The 25047-nt window shown below is 33.3% G+C and overlaps 3 protein-coding genes across 5 annotated transcripts in view; 1 reads left to right on the forward strand and 2 right to left on the reverse strand.

The window, feature by feature from the left end:
* Positions 1-1950: 1950 nt before the first annotated feature.
* On the reverse strand, positions 1951-18917 carry LOC120776900 (alpha-tubulin N-acetyltransferase 1). Of its 3 annotated transcripts, XM_040107962.1 has the most exons (7): positions 3374-4123; positions 3246-3305; positions 3121-3189; positions 2980-3051; positions 2852-2896; positions 2573-2785; positions 1951-2461 (listed from the first exon to the last, which is right to left on the reverse strand). In XM_040107962.1, exons 1-7 carry the CDS (start codon positions 3437-3439, stop codon positions 2234-2236), a joined length of 753 nt encoding a protein of 250 aa, XP_039963896.1. In that variant the 5' UTR covers positions 3440-4123; the 3' UTR covers positions 1951-2233. The 3 variants fall into 3 exon arrangements, with proteins under 3 accessions (XP_039963896.1, XP_039963897.1, XP_039963900.1); XM_040107963.1 differs by lacking the exons at positions 1951-2461; positions 2980-3051; positions 3121-3189; positions 3246-3305; positions 3374-4123 and adding exons at positions 4192-4524; positions 9369-9524; positions 10946-11103; positions 18775-18917 and having other exon boundaries at positions 2731-2785; XM_040107966.1 differs by lacking the exons at positions 1951-2461; positions 2980-3051; positions 3121-3189; positions 3246-3305; positions 3374-4123 and adding exons at positions 4192-4524; positions 9369-9524; positions 10946-11103; positions 18858-18880 and having other exon boundaries at positions 2731-2785.
* A 2089-nt stretch (positions 18918-21006) lies between these two features.
* On the forward strand, positions 21007-21715 carry LOC120778595 (40S ribosomal protein S17). The gene is made up of 3 exons (XM_040110466.1): positions 21007-21082; positions 21214-21365; positions 21423-21715. The coding sequence occupies exons 1-3, from the start codon at positions 21080-21082 to the stop codon at positions 21664-21666; spliced, it is 399 nt and encodes a 132-aa protein (XP_039966400.1). The 5' UTR covers positions 21007-21079; the 3' UTR covers positions 21667-21715.
* Positions 21716-24219: 2504 nt separating this feature from the next.
* The window catches only part of LOC120778351 (eukaryotic translation initiation factor 2A), a 12834-nt gene continuing 12006 nt past the window's right edge, over positions 24220-25047 (reverse strand). The window contains exon 4 of the mRNA XM_040110139.1: positions 24220-25042. Within this exon, the coding sequence (XP_039966073.1) occupies positions 24867-25042 (176 nt within the window). The 3' untranslated portion in view covers positions 24220-24866. The remainder of the gene's footprint in view (positions 25043-25047) is intronic.

Here is a 25047-nt window from a genome sequence, read left to right on the forward strand (position 1 = left end):
AGTGACTCTTACCATCTTCGTTTTTACAATGTAGCAGGTTAAACTTCTACTTATCCGGTCCCAGTACCTTGAGTTCAAACCCGAACTAGTTAAGATGCTGGATTTTCTTCGACAAAACTTAAGGTGGCTCCACCTCGTAGTCGTGCGGCATATAATTTTAGATTGGCCAAATTTCTTCGACACCATCCACCAGCTTCCTCGTTCCGACAATTTCGTAAGATGAAATCATTAAGTTCATTTCGGATCAGCAAACAAGCTTGAATTCTTCCTATAATTTTTGGCCGTCACACCCTCAATAGATCGTTGAAAATTTCAGTATACCACACACTGCTCCTTTACTAATATACGCCAGCGAAACCTGGACGTTACGCAAACCGGAAGAAAACAAGCTAGAAATCTTTGAACGAAAGGTGTTGCGCAGAATTTTTGGGGCTGTTAGTGATGGTGGATCATGTAGTAAGCAGTATAGCCCCAAGCTACAGACTTTCTATAAGCACCCGGATATAACAATTAAATTAGATAGGCTATGATGAACTGGTCATATTATTCGAGGCAACAAAAACTATATAAAACAAATTATCTTGGGCAAATGCTAAAATTACAGAAGCAGGGCAGACCAAAACTTAGATGAATTGATGGTGTGAGCCAGAACGACGAAGCACTGAAACTACGATTCTGACAAACTCATGCAAGATACAGAAATATTTGGAGAATTAAAGTCCAGCAAAAGAATCCCATATTATGAACACCATATTTGTGCGCTGTCATAAAATACCAACGACTGAAGAGGAACAAAACGCTTCAAAGATTTAACTTTATGTTTGAAACACTTCCCACGGTTCCTTATTTTTTTAATATTTTCAAATTTTAGATTTACTCCATGAGCTCAACCTTTCAATGGATTTTTAAATTACAACTGACTAAAATAGTTTTAAATTTTAAAGAAAATAGAAAAAATTAAAAACACTTCAACCGACATTTTTGTGTGGTAGAGTTGAAAACCATAATACCGAATTTCAAAACTTCAATCAAAACGGGGTTTGGTTGAAACACGTAATAGGGACATAAACTAAGCAATTTTGAAATACTATGATATACCTTGATATACACCTTGTTCGGTCTCATTTATAGCTTTTACTACCGTAAATTGATCAAGCATTATAGTCCATATTAATTTCAAAACACGCCTATATGTACCAATATGACAAAATCTTGGCATTTTTCTGCATTCACAAATACATATCGTCACCTGAAATGCAAAACAATGTATCATCAAAAAATTCGAAATGGAATGTTTCATTGATTACGATCCACTACTGGAAATTACATACATATACGTACATATGCCCAACATTTTAAGGTTCTGTTATCTGATATAACCCAGTTTTAACCAATATTTAAATTTTTTTTCGCTCTTGTTCCATTTTATGACGTGTTTTATTTTTTCCCCCGTAAATTTCCGAAAATGTTGTTACGTTATTTTGCATTTTAGTTGACGATATATTTACTTCTATAAATGTGAATAAAGAAAAATGTTTACACCTGTGCTTGTGTTAATTTTAAATTTTACCTCTATTCGGTTATTATGTAATACAAATAAAAAATTTTCTTTCCAAAAAAATTTACTTGATTATTATGAAAGGATATTAGGAAATGGCTGTTTTACAACGTTTATAGGATTCAAAAACATATTTGTCAAAATATCAATAACTTTATATTTAATAATGAGCATATTTTGAATCACAAATATTAAGAAAAAACATTGCATGCAACTCATTTCGACAATTAATATCATTTTAATTTTTGGCGAAGTGATAAAAACTATGTTCTGTTTGCATAAGATAAATAATAAAACAAAAGTTACGAAACTAATACTATTAGTTAGTAATATTAAAAACAAACTCTAGTATGTAATCTCGCAAGCACTAAACAAGTTTTTAATATATCACATTATCCATCGTGACACGTAAAATAAATGTAAAGTAGATGGTACCATTATATGTTTTCCAATGGTTCTCTGAGTTCAAATGCAAAAAATAAAATAAATCTACTATTATATACCATACTAACTCGAAGTTTACTCGACGTAAAGTGCATTTTAATGATAGCTACAATTTTTATTAAAAATTTTACATTGGAAAATTTATATTACAAAAAATTTGGCTTGACATAAAAACAAATTGCTTATTTTGAAATAGCGCACAGAAAGAGCGATCGCAATTCAAGTAATGTGCTAATTAGCAGTTGTGCTACCAGTGGTATCATGTTGGTTTGAGGTATAACCTTGTGCGGGCTCACTGCTGGTATCGTGTCCTCGAACAAGGTAAATCGTTGTTTGACAATTAGGGCAAGTTGTGCACAATTCCGGTTCGGGAGCAGGTACAGGAGATGATTGTATGGGCTGTTGTTGTTGTTGTTGTTGAGGATGTTGATTTCGGGCCTCAGTTCGTAGCTGTGATAACTGCAAATATGAGAAAATGAAGATAGAAGATGTGAGTTGAGTGAGTTTAAAAACGTACGTACACATAATTTATTTATAAATATTTAAAAAGAAGTAGGAAGAATAATTTACATGTGGTTCTTTGAACTGATTTTTACACTGCATTGGTGCTGAAGTTGTTTGGGGTTGATGGCTGGGGACTTGTTGCTGTGATAGGATTTCTGTTGTTTGTTGATTTGGTTGCGCTGACAACGATGTTGGATGATGAGCGTGAGTGGAATTTAGATTGTACGGCTGTTTGCCTTGATACTGCTGCTGTTGTGTATTGGAAGCATCACCTTGCGCCTGCGTAATAAGAGAAAACTTTAGTGCTGAGTTTTACTTGTGAATATATATAAATATAAGGGTTACCTGCGAAATTGTGTGACCTTGAAGCTCATAAGAGTCATTTAGCCCCTGTATAGATTTAGAATTTAAATAAACCACTTATTTAACATATAATATCAATTGTAAATAATTTCAAAATTCGATAATTTTACCGCATGTCTATTTAAATGCGTACGGGAAAACATATTTTTTTTAAAGTATTCGTCATCAACATCTTGCAGACCCTTATTAAAGCACGTTAGTGTTTATTAGAAAGGATTTTATTTTCGGAATTAAAGGCTAAATAAATTTACCGATCGTTTTTCTACACCTTGTGGTCGTAATGATAAGCGACTTAATGCATCCAACGGATTTTTTCGCTCCTAAATCAGCACTAATTGATTACTAAAGTACTCAGAGAGAAGTTACCACAACTTACATTTAACTTGGCCTGCTCTGCAGCCTGACTGGGCGTGAGACTCACCTCGCTAGCCGTTTTCTTGCAAAAGAAAACAAATGAAAATATTTGCGAAGTCTATACATATGTACGTTGTTCAATAAACTTACTACGACCTGCATTTTCGATGATTGCTGTTTGGGCAGAGCCTGAAGATTGCCTCTTCTGGCTTCCATTTAAAAATGCTTCTATATTTATATATAATACTTTCGATATACGAGTATTGTGAAAATTTTTGTTTGAAGAAAAATATATGTGTATACTTTCCAGGAATCAATAATTGAATTCTTTCAATTTGACAATTAAGAATAAGTTTTCTAATATATTCTACATTTCTCGAAGTGTTTTTCAAATTGCATTAATTTTATACGTACGGTTTCTTCGAGTCTAATCAGTTAAATTAAATTCTATATAAAATCAGTTTTGGATATGATTGTGCACGCAATTTATGAAACCAAATATATTTATATTTGAATAAAACGTCTTTCATGAGCTTTTCTTCTATAAATTTCCAGTTGGCAATTTCTTTCTTGAACCAGCAGTAATCTGCCAGCATCTAATGATTTTTTTCGCCGAAAAAACAACCCTTGGTCGGATAAAATCCGAGTCAATTCCGGTGTCGTGGGAATTGAGCATTTAACGATCACACCGACCGGTACCTTTTTCCATACTTTGCTTCGGAAAATGTCTACAAAAGTAATTCAAACTACCTCGATCCTACCATCTTTCTAACAAAATGAAGTTTCATAAAGTTTTCTGCACAATTCACAGTTTCAAAGCCGATGCCCCTCACAACGTCAAAACTACTACATTTATCCTTTAATAATTTTGAACACTATTTCGGGACCTAATTTGTCAGGTAATGCTGGAGATACAAAGTGTACAAAGAATAGCTTTTATTCATAAATTGTGCAATGTAAAAACGTACCTGTTAGCGTCATCATCTTCATCTTCGTCGAAAAATCCCTCATACAAAACAAATTTGTTTGCTTGTGGTATAATTTTTTCCAAGCCGTAGTATTTCTTTAAGAATTGTATTAACTTTTCGGATGGTCTGTCAACTGAGCATTTAACTGGAGTCCAGTGCTCCTCTGTAAGCATTATATCGAACAGTATTTTTCCAACTCCCATACGCTGTCTCGATTCGTGAATGTAAAAATCTAATATACAACGGGCTTTGTCAATTTTCCTCGTCTGACCCGAACTATCGAAGAGATATAAATTTTTGGTACCAATTTTCAAAAGTCCTATAACGACATCTCTGAAAACAAAAAATGGAGTTAATTAAAAATATATTTATCTTAATACGCATAGGCGAAGAAAAAGTAAATGTGCTTAAAAATACGATTCATATATGTATTTATAAATATTTTTACTGTTTTGTGTAGATTGCAATCCCAAGTATTTTATTATAAACAAGTAAGAAAGGGCTAAATCAAAGCCAGGGAAATGCCTTCCTATGTAAAACGTCAACCAGAGGATCGGAATCTAAGCAATTTTATATGTATATACATACACCATATATAACTTATACACTGTCCTACATATTAGGTTGTCAAAAAAGTCTTGCGGTATTTTCGCTAGTTGGCGCTGAAAGCGCGTAGTTCTAGTTTTATTCGTCGCATTGGGTCATGCTATACCTTTTTGGAAAGCTCACTTCACGCGCTAACACATGTTTGATTGATTGAAGAGAAAATACGGCATATTTTACGGTACTACTAACGATAAAGGCAAAAATGCATCTCAAGCCGCCAATAAAATTTGTGCAGTTTATGGACCCAATACAGTTTCCATTTCCACCGCACAACGATGGTTTCAACGTTTTCGTTCTGGTGTAGAGGTGGTCGAAGATGCGCCACGCTCCGGAAGGCCTGTCGTCGAAAATTGGGATAAAATCGCTGAATTGGTCGAAAGAGACCGGCATGGTAGCAGCCGTAGCATCGGTCAAGAGCTGGGCATGAGTCATCAAATATTCATTTCAATTTCAGTAAAAAAAAAATTCAATAAAAATTCCGCAAGACTTTTTGACAACCCATTATATATTCAGCATAAGATTTGTTAGAAAAACCAAAATCATTATACATAGTCACTATACAAAATCAGCAGAATATATTCGGTACCTAAGGTCTTGAACAGTTTTGGTTGGATTTGAACAATTTTTTGTCATAAAGTGGCATACACAAAAGGCATTATTCGTGCTAAGTCCCATTATATCAAATGCTTCTTGATTTGTGTACTGGAAAGTTAAAGAACCAAATAAAATTGAATATTGTGGTATATGGGAAGTAGGCGTGGATATTTTCCGCTTTCACCCATTTTCACAGAGTGACATAGGAATATGAAGAGAATACCACCTTAATTTTGTCGAAATCGGTTAGTTGGGTACCGAGATAAGGGATTTCACCAAATAGTGGGCGGTGCCACGCCCATTGTCCAATTTTTACCCCGGCCCCTATAAGCCTTGTCTTTCCGGCGGCAAATGTTCACGTTTCTGGCGCATTTAGCTATTGATTTATCGAGCTTTTAGTAGTTTTGAACTGTACCGTTAAATGGGGAGTGAGCGGGGCTTTCATCCATTTTCACACTATCGATAGGAGTTCTTATAATATTTGTGCTGGGCGAATTTGTTTGTTGTAGCTTTACCACCATTAGGTGAACAAAGCTATAATACTCTGTAGTAATAAGTTGCAAGAGTACTATAAAAAAGAGTACTAAGAATGCCGTTGACTTCTTTTGGCTCTTTTTGTTACTCACCGGTATGTATAACCTAATAAGAAGCTAATCAATCTCTAAGATAGGAAAATTTGGAGAAATTGTTCTCAGAAAGTTAGGTTGATATAGCTTTGATAGTTTGTGAGATATGTAAAGTGAACATATTACCTAGATGACACTAAGGACTTCGAAGACCTGTTGCGACAATATACAATATATATTCAGTATAATCCGTAAAGATTATACGATATCAAACAACCATTGAAGGAGTTACTCGTGCTACATTATAGATATTTTTCACGATCCATTTGTTTAAATAAATTAAATAATTTTTTGTTAAACAATTGAAATTTTTCATGTGTTCTTCACGCTACAATTTTTTGATCACGTTTTAAGCGAAGTTTAATAATATTAACGAAATAAAAGAACACTAGCAAAAGAATAATATTTCGTAATAAAACAAAACACATAACAAGTGACGATCGTTTCTATAATAGCCTCAAATGAATGAATGAATATAGTATGTATGCATCAAGAATGGCTACGGTTTACCAATCGTCGGCAATAGTGTCGCCAGTTTATTATCTCTCTTTATTATAATGTTTAGAAATGTCAAAATCAAGAACTGCTCAAGATCACTTGCATGCAGTATTTTGCGAATTTCAGAGCTTAAGTAATGGATATATTTAAAATAAATACTTGTAGGTATTTATTGAAGGAAACAACTACAACTGTTTACTTGTTTTTATGTGTATTTTATTTTTTCGATTTATTTTCTTAATTTACGAAAAATATCGTTCTTCAAATGTTTTTTGAGTTTTCTAAGTAACATTGATTTTTATCCTTTTTTGTGGTAGGAAGTAGCAATCAATATTATATATTTTCTTTAGCAATCCAAGATGTGGAAATTGGTAAGCGGTTTTGCCGGAAGACAACAACAAAGTTGTCACCACGATGTACAACAATTTATTTTACAGATCAAAATTACATAAAATGAATCACTCAAACTGAAAGTTTTCAAAAAAGTAATAAATCAAGGAAACCTTGGTGAACCGGATGTAAGGAAGGATCTCAAAAATTAAACAAATTAGCTATAAAAAAGAAAAAAAAACGGGACAAATTCTCTACCAGATATGTCTTTGATATCTCCAAGTCCGGAAGGCATAGCTCAAGAAAAATATGGCTATAATTGTAAGCCATCGCGCCAATATATTATAGTCATAAGCGTTCAATTTTACAGTAAGTATGGGAGGAAAAAATTTAAAAAAAATTAAGGACGGGTGTGGCACAGCCTTCTATTAAGTCAAAACCTAAATTAATGATCGGACTACTATCACGGCAACTGCTCATACAGTAATTTTTGACTGATTCTTTCACTTTACATTATATAAATCGGAAAAAACATAGCGCATTTAACACATCGAGTGCCATGTCGCCCATTTTCGAATGACAGCGTTTTTTACGATTCCCTTGCCGTCATGCAGTCTCATGTCGTACAAAAACATGCCACGTGCGAAAACAATTATAAAATCCAAAGTAAACAATAAAGCAGATTGGGAATGGCTCAGATATAAATATATACTATTTTTAACCCCTTTATAACAAAAAATCAGTGCACAGGCTTTTTGTCAAATCCGCTAATGCAACGCTAACGCAAATGTGTTAAGGTATATTCTCGTTAAAAACGATCGGCGCAATCGGACAGATACCTAATAAGTAATCTCAGTGCCTAAGCTCGACTACATATTTACAGAAAGCGTGTTTTTCTGGTAATAATGTGTTTCGAAGCAACAAAAAATCATGTTAATACTTTCCTTAATCCCATATACTATTATTAAAAAATTTCGAACTTCCGGTTTTCTTTATATAGCGTGTATTTATATATGATATATCATATAATGAAAATCCGAAAAGACTAACCCTTTTATGTTGCTCTGATTGACTTTTTATAACGATTTTACTAGTACTAAAGTATTAAAACGCCAATATACACATTTGAGTGGCACTAGTGGTTTAAGAAGCATTACAACAAACAAAGAGTGCCTCTCAAACTATGCAACGTCTTCTTCTTAAAGAAAGTGAAAACACCATTGTGTAGCTAAATTATATATGTCCATATATGGTTTAAAAAACTAAAAAAACATTCTTTTAAAGCACTTCAAACTAAAATATAATATATAAAATAATCCTTAATAGACCCTAAATGAACGAAATATTAGAATTTGAAAGAAAACACAGTTTTCGCATTTTCTTATTGAATCATAAGGGTTATTTATGGAATAACACATCGGACTATTCTGCATAAATGTGGCTATCACTGATGCAACGTTGAAGGTCCTCCTTCAAAGTATGCGTGGTTATGGGTTTTTTCGAATAAACCTGCGCTTTTAAATAACCCCATAAAAAGAAATGTAATGGTGTTACGACAGAGTACACGACCTGCTTCTCGGCCTGTATGACATGTGGCACCGTCTTATTGAAACCACATATTGACCCGATCAGTATCAGTCACTGCTTAACCAGCCTCGTTTTCAAAAAAAGTTCTATGCCTCCAGCACACAATTTACACCAAATAATGACTCGTTATGGATGCATTTGTTTCTTAACCATCACATGTGGGTGCCCTGAACCCCAAAATCGGCTATTTTGGCGATTAACAAGCCCATCAAGGTGAAAATGTCCTTTATCAGTTAGGATAATTTTAATGGACAAATCAGGCCGCGAAGCTTTCATTATTTTTGAAATATTGTTTAATAACAAAGACACATTGTTCCATAGTGCCATGTTCAACTTTTACCAAGCTTAAATTTTCAATTTGTTTTTATTATAGTTGTCAACACTTTATTACATAAATGGAATTATCAATCGAGTTTGAGAAATCCGTCGTAAAAGTATCAAAATATTCTACAAAAACTAGTTCATTTACTAAATGAATTAAATAGAATTTAAGGCAACATTTTCCGTTCTCATAAAATAGCTAAAATCTGGCTCAATATGCACTCCATTAACTTCAGGCCCCCCTGCGAAATGATTATTTTTCTTCGATTAGGACTATTTTAATTGATTTCAAAAGGAAAAAACTTAACGATAGGAATTTTGAAATATTAGGCTTTAGAAAATCTAAAGCCCATTGAAAGTACAGTGTGGTGTGCTTTTATAATGTTGAATTTTTTAATTTAATTGATCTAAAGTTGAGGAGTCGATACCATACTTTTCGGTTTATGCAGTGAATACATTATAGTTTTCAGATCTTTTTCAATTTAGAATAACGCCTCTCAGCATTAAAAACTTGGGTTCAACTGACTATGCAAAAATACTAAAATAAAAGTTTCATTCCAAATTAGAAGAAATTTAATTGTAATTCAATATTCGATAAAATTAAAATTTACTCACCCATCACATCCGTTGATATCTGCCATAAGATAGACTGTTTGATTTTCAGACATTCGCAGCTTTTGTGCTGATGTAATAGGCTTGGACAGTTTCTGAGCTACGGCTGAAAGTTCACCTAACCGGTCAATAATCTGAGACACTTTTGAACTAACATCCCTATAAAAAGAAGAAAGTGAAAATATATTTGATAAATTATTCGCTTTTAAATTTAATTTCTATACCCCTAACACTTCAACGTTTGACGAAACGAATTGGTTTCCCTGATATACTATATGCCTATACTCGTATGTTGGAGCAAGTGATCTTGAGTAAAAATTAAGTTATCCATGGCACAGTCGGTGTCAAGAGTTCAAACTGGTCACTGTTTAGTACGCATACACTGAGACTAAAACTCTTGTACGCAAAGTCTGCATTAGTTAACTTCAGTGATTCCCACAAATTAGTAGGAGGGTTCAAAGAGTTTATATCTAAGATGCTCAAGAGAAATGGCGCCAAAACACTTCTCAAATTTGCCTCCTTACTTTGATATTTTCCTCTTTATTGTATGTATGTATGAACTACTATGAATAATGTAATATTATAACACGAATAATGTATATAGCGATATAAGGAAGGGCTAAGTTCAGATGCAACCGAACATTTTATACTCTTACAACTTACAGGAATCTTAGCCAGGGAAATACTATAAGGTGCTAAACGTCAACCTGAGGATCGGAATCCAAGCAAATATATACTCGTATATTCGGTATAAGGTTTGTTAGAAAAACGAAAATCATTATATGTAGTATATGGAAGTTTTATCTATTAGCTACAATTATGCCACATGCTAACAGAATGTTCCGTGGGTTTCATTAAGGTATCTCAAATACAATCACCAATCATATGCAGTAAAATCAGCGAGAAGTTCGAAAATCCTGATATTAGTTATATGCGGCCTGGACCAAGTTTTCGCCCAATTTCGCCGATTTGTGTCTTGGAAAGTAAAATTGAATTTAAAATTATGTTATATGGAAAGTACGCGTGGTGGTAGTGCGATTTCGCCCATTTTCCCACTGTGACACAGAAATATGAAAAGAATATTACGGGTCCCAAGAAAAGTGATTCTACCAAAAAATCCGCCCATCGTCCAATTTTTACACCGGCTCCAATAAAGCTCCCTCAAACCATCTGGGTTAATGTTTCTGGCGTGTTTGGTTACGGATTTATTGCACTTTTAGTAATTTTTAACAGTACCGTTATATGGAGCGTGAGCGGATTTCATCCAATTTCACACTGTCATTTATATATAGTATATACCTACAACCGTTAGGTGAACAAAATTATTATACTCTGTAGCAACATGTTGCAAGAGTATAAAAAGGAATTATAATATCTTGAATTAATATGAGCTATTTAACGAATGACGTTTCCATAAAATTGGAGTTATGTTGCGGATATTTATTTTTGTAAATTATTTATTTGGAAACGTTCACCAATATCCACCAAAAATTACTTTCGCTCCTAATTAATCGAAAGTCAAAAGCCATGCAACATAAACATGGTTATAATATTATTTAAATTTGCATAATTGTACTTACATGGCCATTCTTCTATCACCTATAAATGTGTGAGGTAACAAGTTGGATGATATTTGTACAACGGGTTGACTAAAAATACATTTGATGTCGAATTTAAATTTAGCCATTTTTATTAGGAAAGTTGTCTCTTTCAAAAAAGCCTCTTATTTTGTGTATACCTGTAATAATTTAAAAACAGAATAATTAAAAACAGGTATATATATATACATACATATGAAAGACTAAACCTATGCCTATTACGATTTTCAACCCAACTGCATTTTAGTTGAAGTTTTGAAATTTTCAACTCAACCCGTAAAAAAAAAATGTCGGGTGAAGTGTTGTCAAACTTCAACTTTTTTTGGTATTACGTTTTTCAACTCCGTGCCATAAGGGTAGACTAGAGTATCAAAAATTTTCAACTACTCACAAGCATGAATTCTTTTAGGAAAATATAATCAAAATACATAGGTAAAAAGAACTATTTTATTTATAATTTCTAATGATTTTAAACAGTTATTAAGTAGTACAAGCCCATGGAAAGGTGAACATTTTTTTGAACTCGTGGAGTAAAATCCCTGAACTGGACGAAAAAAACTAAAATTTGGAATCAATACAATAAAAATTAGTGTGTTTCGAACGTAAAGAGTCGATTCAATCTACTAATTCTAGTAATATACATATGTATTTTTTAATTAAATTAAATTTCTGAAGTGTTTTGCTCCTTTTAAGTCATTGGTGTTTTCATTTCAAATGTATTCATGATAATTACCCGCACAAAGGAAATTGAGAGTTTGTGGCAGCGTTCTTCTTCTCATTTAATAAAAAAACAAAATAATTCTTCAATTAAATTGAAATAACTTATGAATCTGCAATAAACATTATTTAAAAGCCATTTAAGTGTCAATAAAATTTTGGCTTACTTGGTGTTAGGAAATTTGAATGGATTTGAGTGATCACGTAAGCTTTTCTTATGCGCATCACGTCAGCTTTGAACACTTTTTTCATCGTAATTTATACAAAATTAGTGTCAATTTTAATAATTACTTACCATTTCGAACGCAATAACTAAATTAATACTATTTTCGTTTAAAATTTTCGCAGTTTAATTATCTGTCAAATCTTAATTTTTTAGGTTGCCAGCGCAAATCAAACTTCGACTGAAAATAGTTGAAAATCGTAATACCAAAAAAGCTTGCTTGATCTGAAGTTGAATTGCTTCAACGTCAATTCAACCAAGTGGAGTTGAAATTCGTAATAGGGATATTAATTAAACAAATGCATATTACATTTATATTAAAAAAAAATTAAAATCGAAATATGTAAATACAACTTTATAATAGCCTACGAATTACCAATGAATGTGCTTCCCAGAGGATGGCTTGTTGTGCTGCAGAAATAAATAACAGCAATTGGAGCCATCTTCAATAAATAAGTAATCCCGTGGGATTAAAAATGAACCTAGAAAACTATACCAAAAACAACAATCACTAAAATATATTGGCAACAAGCGTAAAGGAAACACGAACATCGGGTTTCTGGCATGATATTAGTACACTAACGTAGAATATAATACATAGACGCCTTTTAGAAGAATATGTATTTCTACCAGTAAAGGGAAATCGGTAACCGTTACAATACAATATGTATATGTCCTCTCGTTCTTTAGAAATCAGAGGCTAACCTCAATATTCAAATCAATCATACGTTTCATACAAAAAAAGGAAAATGATAACTTCTTATTGATTAAGGTAGTAGAATTAAGCCTATCGACACGAAAAAATCACTCAATACCTAATCGTGTTATACGTCGCTTATACAGTATATGTTAAATCGGCGAGTTTTTTGACCTCCGATTATTAAGAAACGCGACTCTTAAGTTATTAAACGCTTTAAGGAAGATGTGTGATAGGAAGAAAGGTTGCGGTACAAAGTAGGGAGCACATGATCATGAGAAGGCGGAAATCGTTATGACCTTTCTCGGGAAAGACTCGAGAATTTCGGAAAGGAAATTGGCGAGGAAGATTGTTCAGAATTTTTTGATTCAGACAAAAACGCCGTCAGGAACGAGACCACAAAACAATGAGCTAAGAAGCTGACGAAAGATTTTGTTAAGAAAATATTGCTGAATAATTATAAATGAAAAAGTTTACAAAATTTCTTGTGTGGGAGTGAAGTGTCCACGTTTTTTTTGGCCTGACCTCGCTTCATGTCACAACAAAACAGCCTTAGAGTGGTTTCAACGGAATAAAGTGAATTTAGTTAAAAGGCAACAAAAAAGTGACCAAAAACTTTTCATACTTTTAAAGAAAGTTGTTTTCACCAGTTGAGAGTGACAGACACTCCCTTAGAAGCTATAATGTACGGAGTTCCGAAAAAATTAATACTACAACACAATAATGGGTGATCCAAGTAGAGGTAATTTTTTCAAAAGCCTTTTTTTGACAGATCACGCGAGAGTCGCGTTAAGCTGTCATATTTTTTTGTTCAGTATTGTTTTAATTTCATCATGGAAAGACTTACTGGCCAATGTTTACAAATCGTTCAACTTTATTACGAAAATTCACGTTCTGTAAAGAATGTGTTTATCGCGCTACGTTCAACTTATGGTCAACATAATCGGCCTACTAACGTACTATTCGCAACACAATTACCCATCTTGAGACTTTGCATTCATTATTAGATAATATTCGACCGAATAGATCACGTGAAGGAATAACAGCCGTAGCTGAGAATGTACACGAAGCTTGTGGTGGGTTGATTCGGCGCCGTTCGCAGCAACTCGGACTATCGCGTGGAACGACTTGGCGCATTTTAAATTGAAAGCGTTCAAAATACAGTTACAATACAAAATTTCCCAAGTGTCATCGGTTCGCCCTATGGGCTCTTGAAAAGTTCTAAGACGATCCGACGTTTTCGAGTCTAATTTTGTTGATCAGGCCCATTTCTGGCTTTATTGGTATGTAAAGAAGCAAAATTGCCGCATTTGAGACGAAGAGCAACCTGAAGAGATTCAAGAGCTGCCATTTTATCTAAAAAAAAAAACAACGGTTTGGTGTGGTTTGGGCGCCGATTATGAGAGAACACTTCGATGAGCAGATTATTTCAAGTATTGAGCCCGCCGCCAAGATCATGTTATATCCCACGACAGTCGGGTCTACGTAACCGGAACTGACCCGAATTTTTTATCCGGTCAAGGACTGTCAACTCGGCACAATTCTGCCGCTACAACAACAACATCAGGTAATATGACACCGTTAGACTTTTTCCTGTGAGAAGATGGGAAGTCTAAAATCTATGCGGAAATCCCGCTTCGATTCAGGCCTTGGAGCAAAAAATTACGAGTGTAATCGCCAGTTACCAGGCGAATTGCTCGTACGAGTCGACGAAAATTGGACTTAACGAAACGTCGGTCGAAGGAGCTTGCAACTGAACTCATAAGTCACTACAATACTGTAGTAATATTCTGACCAGCCATCATTTCAAATTGGAAAATCCAATACAAAGTCTGCTCAATTAGTCAACTATATAATTTCCATATGGTGCTTCTTCGTAATTAAACATGCGTATCTTTCCCCCAATTGTTATTTGGAAATTTTTTTTTTGCTCCCCATGTGTAAAAAAAAAATTAAAAAATAAATACATATGTTAGAGCTCTTGGTATTCGACTAACCGAGTTAACCGGTTTTCCATTAACTGCTCATTTTTATCCGGTTAACAGTTCTCTGTCGACTATATAGTAAGCGTTCAACTTCTACAATTTTTTTCCACGTATGTATACTCGTATAAGTTTATAGAATAGAACTCTTGGTATTCGACTAATTGACTAACCGTATTAACCGAATAGAGCATTATTTGAATAATAACATTCGGTTTGCAAAATTCGGATAATTGATATATCGCATTGATCATGTGGTGGTGGTGTTAACGCAAATTTTTTTGTTTTGTTAGATTTTGAAATTTTTCGACAAACAACAAGAACCCTTTTTCAGGCACAAAGTTAAGTTTCTCAAACGAACAAAACGCAAAATTATACCTCAAATACAGGAATCATAAACATGTTTTTTAGGTAATGCAAAATCGCACAGTACCTGTCTCTCTTGACACATCACGGTGTTTGATTGACCGGGATTATTCGTTTGAAGGCCGCGAAAGCAGAATTGTGTTGGAGTGAACCTTAGAATTGCATCCCCCGAATTCGGAGTTAAAATGGATATAGATAGATAGAGGAGGTTCCTCAGGTTAAGAATATAGATATAAATATGCGACTTATGGGTTTTATTTATTACATAGTTAAAAAAATTAATTATTATTATTTATTTTTAGTAATTATTTATTTATGGACAAATTTAAGTATACAAGTGGTGTCGACTAAAAATTAAAATAAAGGTAAATTAATTGTTTTATCTACTTAACTTTAAAAATTATTATTATGATTCAAACTTAATTATAACAATAAATAATTAGACGCCAAAATTTAGAAATAAAACCCATTTGGTAAAAAATTAAGAATACATATGTATGAATATACATACTAGTAATTTATGTATGAATATACATATGTATACACTCGTGGCCACGCAAACCTTACCACTATAATTTCTTAAATTTTTTTCGGTCTTTTTCGTTCGTTCGGGAGTTTTTTCAGTTTGGCTTTTTCATGTTTTTAGTAAGTGGAAGTAAACTAAATGTTATTATCTACTTTTAATTATATTTTTTAATTTATTACGTTTAATGAGTAAAACACAAAACAGCTTTTCTGTGCTTATACAAAAGCGGCCGATTTTATTATTTTTAAAGTGATACACCGACTAACTTCGTGTTGAATTAAAAAAAAGTATAATAATAATTTAATTAATTTCAATTATAGTTTAAATGAAATTAAATTAAGAAAATAAAAAATATCTTTTTTTCATTGCATGTCAGTCCGGTTTGAATCCTTACCACTCAAAATTTTCAAGTATTGTGCATATTTGACTACACTTTATAGCGGTATAGAAATTTTTTATTAAGGGGGTATTCTGGTCTAGAAATTGAAAAAAATCGTTTTTTTTTTTTATATTTTCAAAGTTTAACTATTCAAGAATATGTGTACAAGAGGATTTTTCAAAATTCAAACTATTTTCGGAGATATAGGCATTTTTCTGACCCGGCATCCAAACTGGTTCGGCCGGAACTAATCGAACAAAAGACTTTACGCGAAACTTTAAACGTTTTTTTCCAAAACTGACTTTTTCGGAACGATGCCCACGATTTCTCAGGTTCTACTGTACCGATTTACTTAAAATTTGTATAGTCTTCTTTATAGGCTTGTCTATGGTTGAAACTAGCCCCATCCCCAAATTTGTATTTTTATTTTTAAAAAAATTCGAAATATTCAGAAAAAGTGATCCAAAAAAAGTTTTTTTTTCAGGCAGTCGCCATTTTGTGAAAATTTTTTTTCCCCACTTTCCGTAGTTCCGGCCATTGCGACATTATTCTAGATTAATAATCTTTTTTTTTTTGGTTTCAGATAACTAGGAGGGTTGAAATCATAGGTATGGTCACGTGGAAATTTTTAGAGACCCCCCACTTCGTCAGCTCATAATTTTTTAGTTTTTTTAGTTTTTAATTTTTTTCTGTACTCTTAATTAACAAATAACTAATAAAAAAATGGATAGTAAAAATTTAAATTGCCGTTTTTTTACGACACTTTAAAAATTACCTGAAATTCATGCTTCTAGACCAGAATACCCCCTTAAGAAATAAGTTAATGTTATTAACCAAAAATATTAAAAATTAAAAACAAAACACATTCAGCTATAGAAAAATAGAAAGATAGTGAGCTTTACAAAATGAGCTCGAAATGTAAGAGACTGGCATGCAATGAAAAACTAACTGATATTTTTTATTTTTAATTTAATTTCATTTACACTATAATTGCAATTAATATTTAATTTTTTTTTTAATTGAAGCACGAAGTTTAGTCGGTGTTTCTCTTTAAAAACAATAAGATCGGCTGAATTTTTTATAAGCTAATTGGCCACGAGTGCTTATGAAAAGCTTAATAATCATAGTTATGAAACAAATTCAAAATGACAGCAATTGGAGTTATAATTTTACGTTAGTTTATGAAGTCTGAAGTGCTGAACACATAGAGCGCGACATACTGCAAACTACATCTGTCAAATATTAAAATACACACGTTCCTATGGACACTGGTATTTTGACAGCTGCACGACTACACGACTGCAGGCCGACAGTTGTCGCTCTCGCTAACTTCAATATCCTCCTATATTTGCCAACGACAGTGAGTTGACAGTAGAATGGAAGATAGGGAGATGAGGTGGAATGGTGATGCCACTAATATGTAAAATGTAAAATTATTCACAGCTCTAACAAATTTGATGTTATTTTACAAATAAAAGCATAAAATAGCTCTATTATAGCTCTATTATATCATTTGTAATAACAATTGATAATTTAAAGCAAAAATATTTACCTATTTACTTATTGTTTGCATAAAAAATTTCACTTTGAACAAAATATTAAAATTTCATTGAAGTGAAAAGAATTAGTAGGCCACAACGAAATTGTGTACATGCAAAATGGACAACTGCGTTGTTTTGTGTACATGCCGGCCATTGTTATGTCATGGATAATATGATACGAGACTCTTTGATTCGAGAGAGAGCTGTCAAAACTCGCATTTTTTATAACATTTGCCAATGATGCCACTGCTGAAAAATATTAGATTGGGTATTTAATAAATTATACGAAACACTAAATTAAACACTTTGAAAATGCATGCATATATAAAAACTAAAATGCAAAATCATTAATTAATTTACATTAAGCTAATCGAAATTCCTTGATCTCCTTCGCTGTCAAATAATCAGGGAACGCGTTTGAGAGAAAAATGAGAGCCAATGCGAGTCTCGTATCATATTATCCATGGTTATGTTGTTGCTTCTCACAAATGTACATGTAGTAAGACGCACAACGACGTTTTCAGTTCACTGTCGTGCTGCTGCAGTCTGTCGCGCTCTATGTGTTCAGCACTTGACCGATACCAGCTCTATATTAGCCAGAAATGGCAGAGGTGCCGGGGGAGTTTCAATATAATTTTTAAAAGTTGGTTTTGTATTACTTGCAATTTTCTTAAGTGACAATTTGGAATACTGGCCCAGACTGGCGCTCTTTAGAAAATTATGTGTTGCACAATTTATTTAAAAATGAGCAGTTTATTGTATTTGGAACAGATATATGATTAATGAGTGGGTGTAAGATCTTAAATAAAATATTTACTTTATGAATAATATGTATATAAAAAGTGTTGTTTATAAATACATTTTTTAATAATACCGGGATATTTTACTTTTTTCTTCCAAGGGACAGTAACATTGCTTAGTGCAACACAGCTCTGGTATTGCATCAATAATTTGAGTTCCAGAAAAACTTTAATTATGATTTAAAGATATTTGCGCACTATTTGATATATTAATAGGTAGAATCAATTAGTGATCTTCATGAAAATGTGTATGTCCATAAATCACATATGTATTTGAATTTATTGAATTTTTTAGCTTTCAGTTCAAATCAATGTGTTCAGTTTATATATACTTTTCTATTATCACTTAAGGGAGGCTCCTTCGATTTAGCACTAAATTCGAGAGAAGGTATTCTACAATTATTCCACATACGAAATTAGAGAATTTTAAGACAGGAGGTTCCAACAATATATAGTTTTCTAGTAGTAATTGTACTACTTCTTTATGTTACAACTTATTTATAATATACCATCTTTGTACTATATATGTAAATAACATGCAATTTCATTTCTTGGTATATATAAATATTAATCACCCTACCCGTTATATTTGCACTTTGTAACACTTCTGGACTTAAATTATACTAAACAAATAATATTGCATTTTTAAGTCATTAGTATTACCGATCACTATTTTTTGTAAATATAAACAATTGCAATCCGATTTTACCTGTGAGGTAAACAAATTAGAAATGTGAAATTAATATCGATAACTTGAAATTAATTCCAATTAGCAAAGTTGCCATCACACAATCACGCCGTAATATTTATTCCCAACAAACTTTAAAACTTTTACCACTTCTCTATTACCATTTGTGAAATAGGTAAAATTGTGCAATGAGTAAATCGGTTAAATAGGTTTAATTTACAGCACACATCGAACATCAGAGCAAAAATCTAAAACAATGCGAAGAAAATGTTTTATATGAATCAGATATCAACTTTTTATGCTTTGAGCAGTAGTATTTGTTTGTTGCTTCACTTCTTTGTGAATGGGCAATTAGAGAAAAGCACTGAAATCAAAGGGATTAAAGTATCTTCTTCTTCTTTACTGGTGTAGACACAGCTGACACGATTATAGCCGAGTTAACAACAGCGCGCCCCTCGCGCGGGGTGTAGTTATGAAACGTTGATGGGATTTTAGAAAATCGGTGTGGTAGTGAGCACAGGAAGCAAATCTTTCAATTCGTGTTGCAAAAACGCCGCCAGAAAGCCAATAAGTCTCTGTAGGAGTTTTCTACAGAGATTGATAAGTCAGCTCACTTATTTTATGCACATAAAATCGTTAAGTTTATCTGGATACAAAAACGCTTTCAGTGCCGTTCAGCCGGCTGGAGGAGTGTTCCTCCCATAACTTCAGTATGTTCTGAACATTAACTACTAGATCACCACTTTGGGACCTGGAAGACTATACCCCTGTTTTGAAACCTTCCGTTAGTCGATGCATCTTTTCGTTGAATCTTCGAGCATAACCCTAGTCGGCTAGCTTCTCAAGCTATTCATAATCATTCATTTCGGCCTCTTTCTTTTTTGTCTGCGTATGCTGCGTCTCGCATCCCTCGCATCCCTTTTCGACAATTAGCTTAATGAATTTTCTTGTGCTTGAATCTAGTACTACAGACAACCATGTTTCGGACCCCTGCGAAGTCGATCGGCTTCCTCCCATTTGGAGAGGTTTCGCCATGGTGGCTCAAATTTTCAATTGTTGTACCCAAGATGGCTCTTTTGTCCACCCTGGCGTTAAGATCGACAAGCACAATATTTAAATCGCTGCGGGGGCAGTCCTGCCGCTCATAAAAGGCATTTAAGGGGCATATTCTTAAATAATATTACTTTTGCTGTGGTCATCATCAAAAGTGGAGTCTTTTATTCATGGCGGTTGTTTCTGTTTCATTGGGAGTGGGATCTACGTGGCGGATCCCAAAGAGACGCTGCAATTAGATTTCTGCGAACTCTTAAACCGAATATGTCGGAATGGCTCCCAGCTTGAGCTTCTTATCTTTTAGACGTAACCCTAGACCCCTCACGGGTTGCTCGCGCATTTTACATAAGGGTTACTTACGTTTCCAGAGTGCGCGTCAAGGACGCAAAAATAGAAATTGGGTATAGCCCTAATATTGTAACTGCTTACCCAGAAGCATGACTATACCCCATTATATTGCATTAATGTTTACATAACATTTCAATTCTGCAATCTCAATTGAAAGGATCGTGCAATCAAAATTTTTTTTGCAATCTTTTCATAATTTTCTTCTAAAAGTAGTCACACACGAAATTAAAAAAAAAACTATATTTTTTCAATTGGGACTTAATTTTTCAACACAGGCCAAAATCTTGCCGTTTGGCTCGCAACCTAACTATACATAAGCCTTACGTTATTAAACATTCTATTCTGGCATCTTTTGTACAATGTAAATAAATGAATCTGTTAGAACACATTTATTAATATTAAGTTAGAATTATATTTTATTTATTATCTTCTGCAATTAAAAAAAAATAATAATTCAAATTTGATATTGGCGTTAAAATGCTATTCGCTTTAAATGCGTTTTGCCACAAGCAGTTATGTTTAGTAAAAACATAAAACTTGGTTGCTTTTTATTTAATTCAGTTTCAATATGTTTACAATTCACAAAGAATGTATAGCTTGTAACGAAAATTCTATCAATGAATTGGTATTTCGGTAGTTGTGGTTTTCTGGGATGTGTGATAACAGGCAACAGTTTTGAATTGTCTGAAGGAAGTCTAACAGAAGCTGAACAGTGTGAAATATACGGTGTGTTCGGTGGAATGATTCCACAACCTACTTGTGGCTGGTATTGTTCTTTTCCGCTTAATCGTTCGCCATGGTAAGAGGATTTTATGTTTTAATGTTGAAATGTAATAGTGTTTTTTGTAAAATTATATTTGTAATATGACTGATACAAGCATGCCACTCTTTATTATTAAATTTCTAATTATTTTTTTTTGCAATTTATAGGGTCGTGTTCGAACTAAAACAGTTAAGAAGGCCGCAAAGGTCATTATTGAGAAATACTACACGCGCTTGACGTTGGATTTCCACACAAATAAAAGAATTTGTGAAGAAGTCGCTATTATTCCTACAAAGCCATTGAGGAATAAGATTGCTGGGTAAGTTTTATGGCGTAAACTGAGAATAACATTGTACTAAATATCCTAATTTTTTAGATATGTTACACATTTAATGGGTCGTTTGCGACACTCTCAAGTTAGAGGCATTTCCATAAAACTGCAAGAAGAAGAGCGAGAACGTCGTGATAATTATGTACCAGCTGTATCTGCTTTGGAACAGGACATAATTGAAGTTGATTCTGACACTAAGGAAATGTTGAAGCTCTTGGATTTCCACAATATTCGTGGTTTACAATTAACTCAACCATCAACCGGTGGCTCATTCAATAGAAGAAATTAAACTTGTGTTTTAGTGAGAACAAAAATACATTTGTAATTTAACAAAAATATTTCGTTTGAAATTCTTGAATAGGAAAGTGTCAGCTCTTTTCTATATCCCATTTATTACTTTAATGAAGTAAACTATTCATAATTAACTGTGAGCGTATGTGGCTGGTTAGAAATATAATGGAAGGAATGATATATGTAACAATACTTATTGGTCATATTCACCAATTTTGTTCCCATTGAAATATGGTTATAAAGACTCGATGTCTACAAACCAGCTTAATATCGTTACGTTAACACGTTCTACCCGGCACGTTTTATATAAGTTTATATACATTGCACAAGATTGTCAAGTTGTTCGTATAATGGCACTTTTCTAATTGTTTTGTTTTAGAAAGACCTATAACAAATAAATTTTATTTATGTTGAAAACGCCTACAACCAATATAAATTTATAATTCCCCAATCTATTTTATTTCCACGGTCCACGCCGCCAGATAAGCGCAGTGCTCGTGGACCACTAGTGTTTTACGCCGGGTAAAACGTTAAATGCAAAACGACCTATCAAAAACTGTAATAGCAACAGAGTTGCTATATTAGATACACATTCCTTACTTAACTTCTATTTAAATAAAAGTCACAAAATTTTGTGTGTAAGGTAAAGAGTGATGCTTTAAATTTGGTTGTAACAACACAATCTTTTTTAATAAATATAAGATCTGACCACACATTGCTATCGCTCAGTGTGATAAGCAGGTTTCACCACAATCAACCCAAAAGAAAAATGCAGTTCCCAGTTGGGTGTAAGAAACCGGAACGGAACCGAATTTTTACCCGGTGATGATGTGATGTGATCCCTGCTAATAAAGATGGAATCCAGGGCCTTAAGCCTTTTTCCACAGATTGCTGTGCAATCTAGGATAAGGTGGGCTGGTGTTTCCTGTTCCAGGTCGCAGAACCGGCAATTAGCACAGGAGACCATGCACATGTTGGACAGGTGCTTCCTGAGCCTGCAGTGCCCTGTGTAGACTGCGACGAGGATTCGGAATTTCTCACGGGGGAGGTTAATTAATTCCTTAAACCTGGAGAGGTTATATCCTCCTAGGAGCAGCTTGGCGTGGCGCATACTTGCTGCCTGCCGCCAGTGCCGCTCCTCTCCTCTCTCTCTCCGGGATCATAGTGGCTACTAAAATGCACATACATGTGACATATGTCTGTCCTGACTTCTGTCAAACAATTAATTATCTCTACGCAGCATCACAAGTCAATATGGCAGCCATATTGCCAAAATTTATATAAGTATCTGGAGGCAAACAACAGTGTCGCAATTACAGTTATTTACTTGCTCGAACATCCTCAAAAGCAACCAGCATCAAATTTCAGGGACTATTCGCTTGCTTACAATTAAATTAAATTAATTGAACAACTTTCCAATGTTCCTTCCAGAAGGAAAAATTGAACCTTGCAAAACCGAGCCAAATATATATATACATATATGTATATGTATCCGTAACTCGCAAAAATCTTCGTCGATATGTATGTATGCACATATTAGCGAATGTTTGAAGAACAAGCTGTTGCGGAAACGGAAGCGGAGACATCGTCGATATTTCGAACGAAAGGCGATTCGCCTTTGTAATTGCGTTTAATAAGTATTGAAAAAATTTAGGTATTAATGTTATATCTACCAAATTAAATGTATATCATTATTTAAAAAACTTCTTGCACCATATTTGAATTTAATAAGATTGATTTCTATCACAATTTTATTTGAAGACAAAATTTGAAACCCTTAGGACACGAAAGCCCTAACGCGCTAGAGAAAATACTAATAACAAAGTAAAAAAAAGACGAAAATGTTAGGAAGATGTAATAACTTTGGGAGCAGAACCACCAAAAGCGCCAGGCCGTGGTAATACTGGCAACATAAGTAAAAACTAAACTGTGGGACAAAAAAGAAGTTAAGAAAAACAAATCCAAGGGAAAGAAAGAAATGACTCTTGACAAAAAGATCCCGGAATGTCAACCGGCGAAAACATACGAAAAGAATGATTGTATCAATAAGAAATTTAATAATGAAGAAATTAAATAAAAAAAAAATACTGAATGAACACCTACAGGCATTATTAAAAAAATATTTTTTTTTCCTAACTTCTGTCAAGTTAATCTTTAATTATTTAATAGTGGCGCTATGTTTTTACTTTTATAAAACAAAATAATTTACTGGCAATTTTTTCATGTCTCTGATTATTAAATGATGACTACTATTCACTTCCAGAAAGGGGTTTATACATAGCTTGTTTTCTGAATTTGCAGCGCTCATGTCGGAAGCTACTCCTATGACAGTAAAACAAGACGCTAATATGCTTTATAGAATTTAGCTTTTTATTTTTTAATAAAAAATAAGAAGTTCCTTTGTGCACACTATTAACAAGTAGTTCAGGCGATTTACTATTTTGTTTTTGTCAATTATTATTATTTGTTGCTTCAGATAATTTCATATTGTATTTTATTGAAACTCAAGGATTGTCCAAGTTAAAAACTGAATTATCACTGAATTACTGTATTTTTTTTTTGAAACGCATTAAACTGGTAATCGTACGCAGTTTTTGCCATTTACATATCATCGCCTAAAATGAATAGAAATAGAAACTAGTCATATTGAAATAAATGTTTTTAGGTCATAACTTGGTTATATCTGATAGCAGAAGGTTAAAATAGTGTGTTTTTGATGGTTATTTTACATTTTAAGCAACGATAGGCTCTATTAATCTATTATTACATTTAAAAATTCGACAAAAAAATTAAATAAAATATTGCGGAAGTGTTATAAAACGTTAAATTAATCATTCGATGCTTTGCAGTAGTACATTGACGAAGTCGGCCATAACCTGCCATATGCCCAACGAATAGTTTCGCACGAATTTCACGGTGCAGCACGTACAAACGCATATTTTAAAGAATAAAGCCGCATACCGAACATAAATTTATTGTCAATAATAACTGTTTACACTGAATATAGATGTTTCTATTGTTTTGGAATAAATACAATATGTTTTGTACACTATCAAACAAAAAGTAAATACAAAATAAAGATTAATACTTAATCTCAATTTTCCATTTACATATTTGCAACCCTAAAAATTTTGAGATAATTTGAACGGCATGGATATTGTGTGGCAGTTAAAAAATGTGGTCGGTTTCAGATGTTATCTATGCGGTCAGCTTTAATATCTTTAATTCCTCCAAGAACTTAGCCTCCATTGAAATTTTATTTAGTTGATTCAACTCAAGCGTTTCACCTTGCTCTTGGCGCAACTTCAGTTTTTTAATGTCGGACAATTTTTTTGCAACGTGCCGAATTTTTTTCTCTTTTTCTGGGTTTGGTTTTTTT

The sequence above is a fragment of the Bactrocera tryoni genome, chromosome 5, assembly GCF_016617805.1.
Source record: "Bactrocera tryoni isolate S06 chromosome 5, CSIRO_BtryS06_freeze2, whole genome shotgun sequence".
Taxonomy (NCBI): domain Eukaryota; kingdom Metazoa; phylum Arthropoda; class Insecta; order Diptera; family Tephritidae; genus Bactrocera; species Bactrocera tryoni.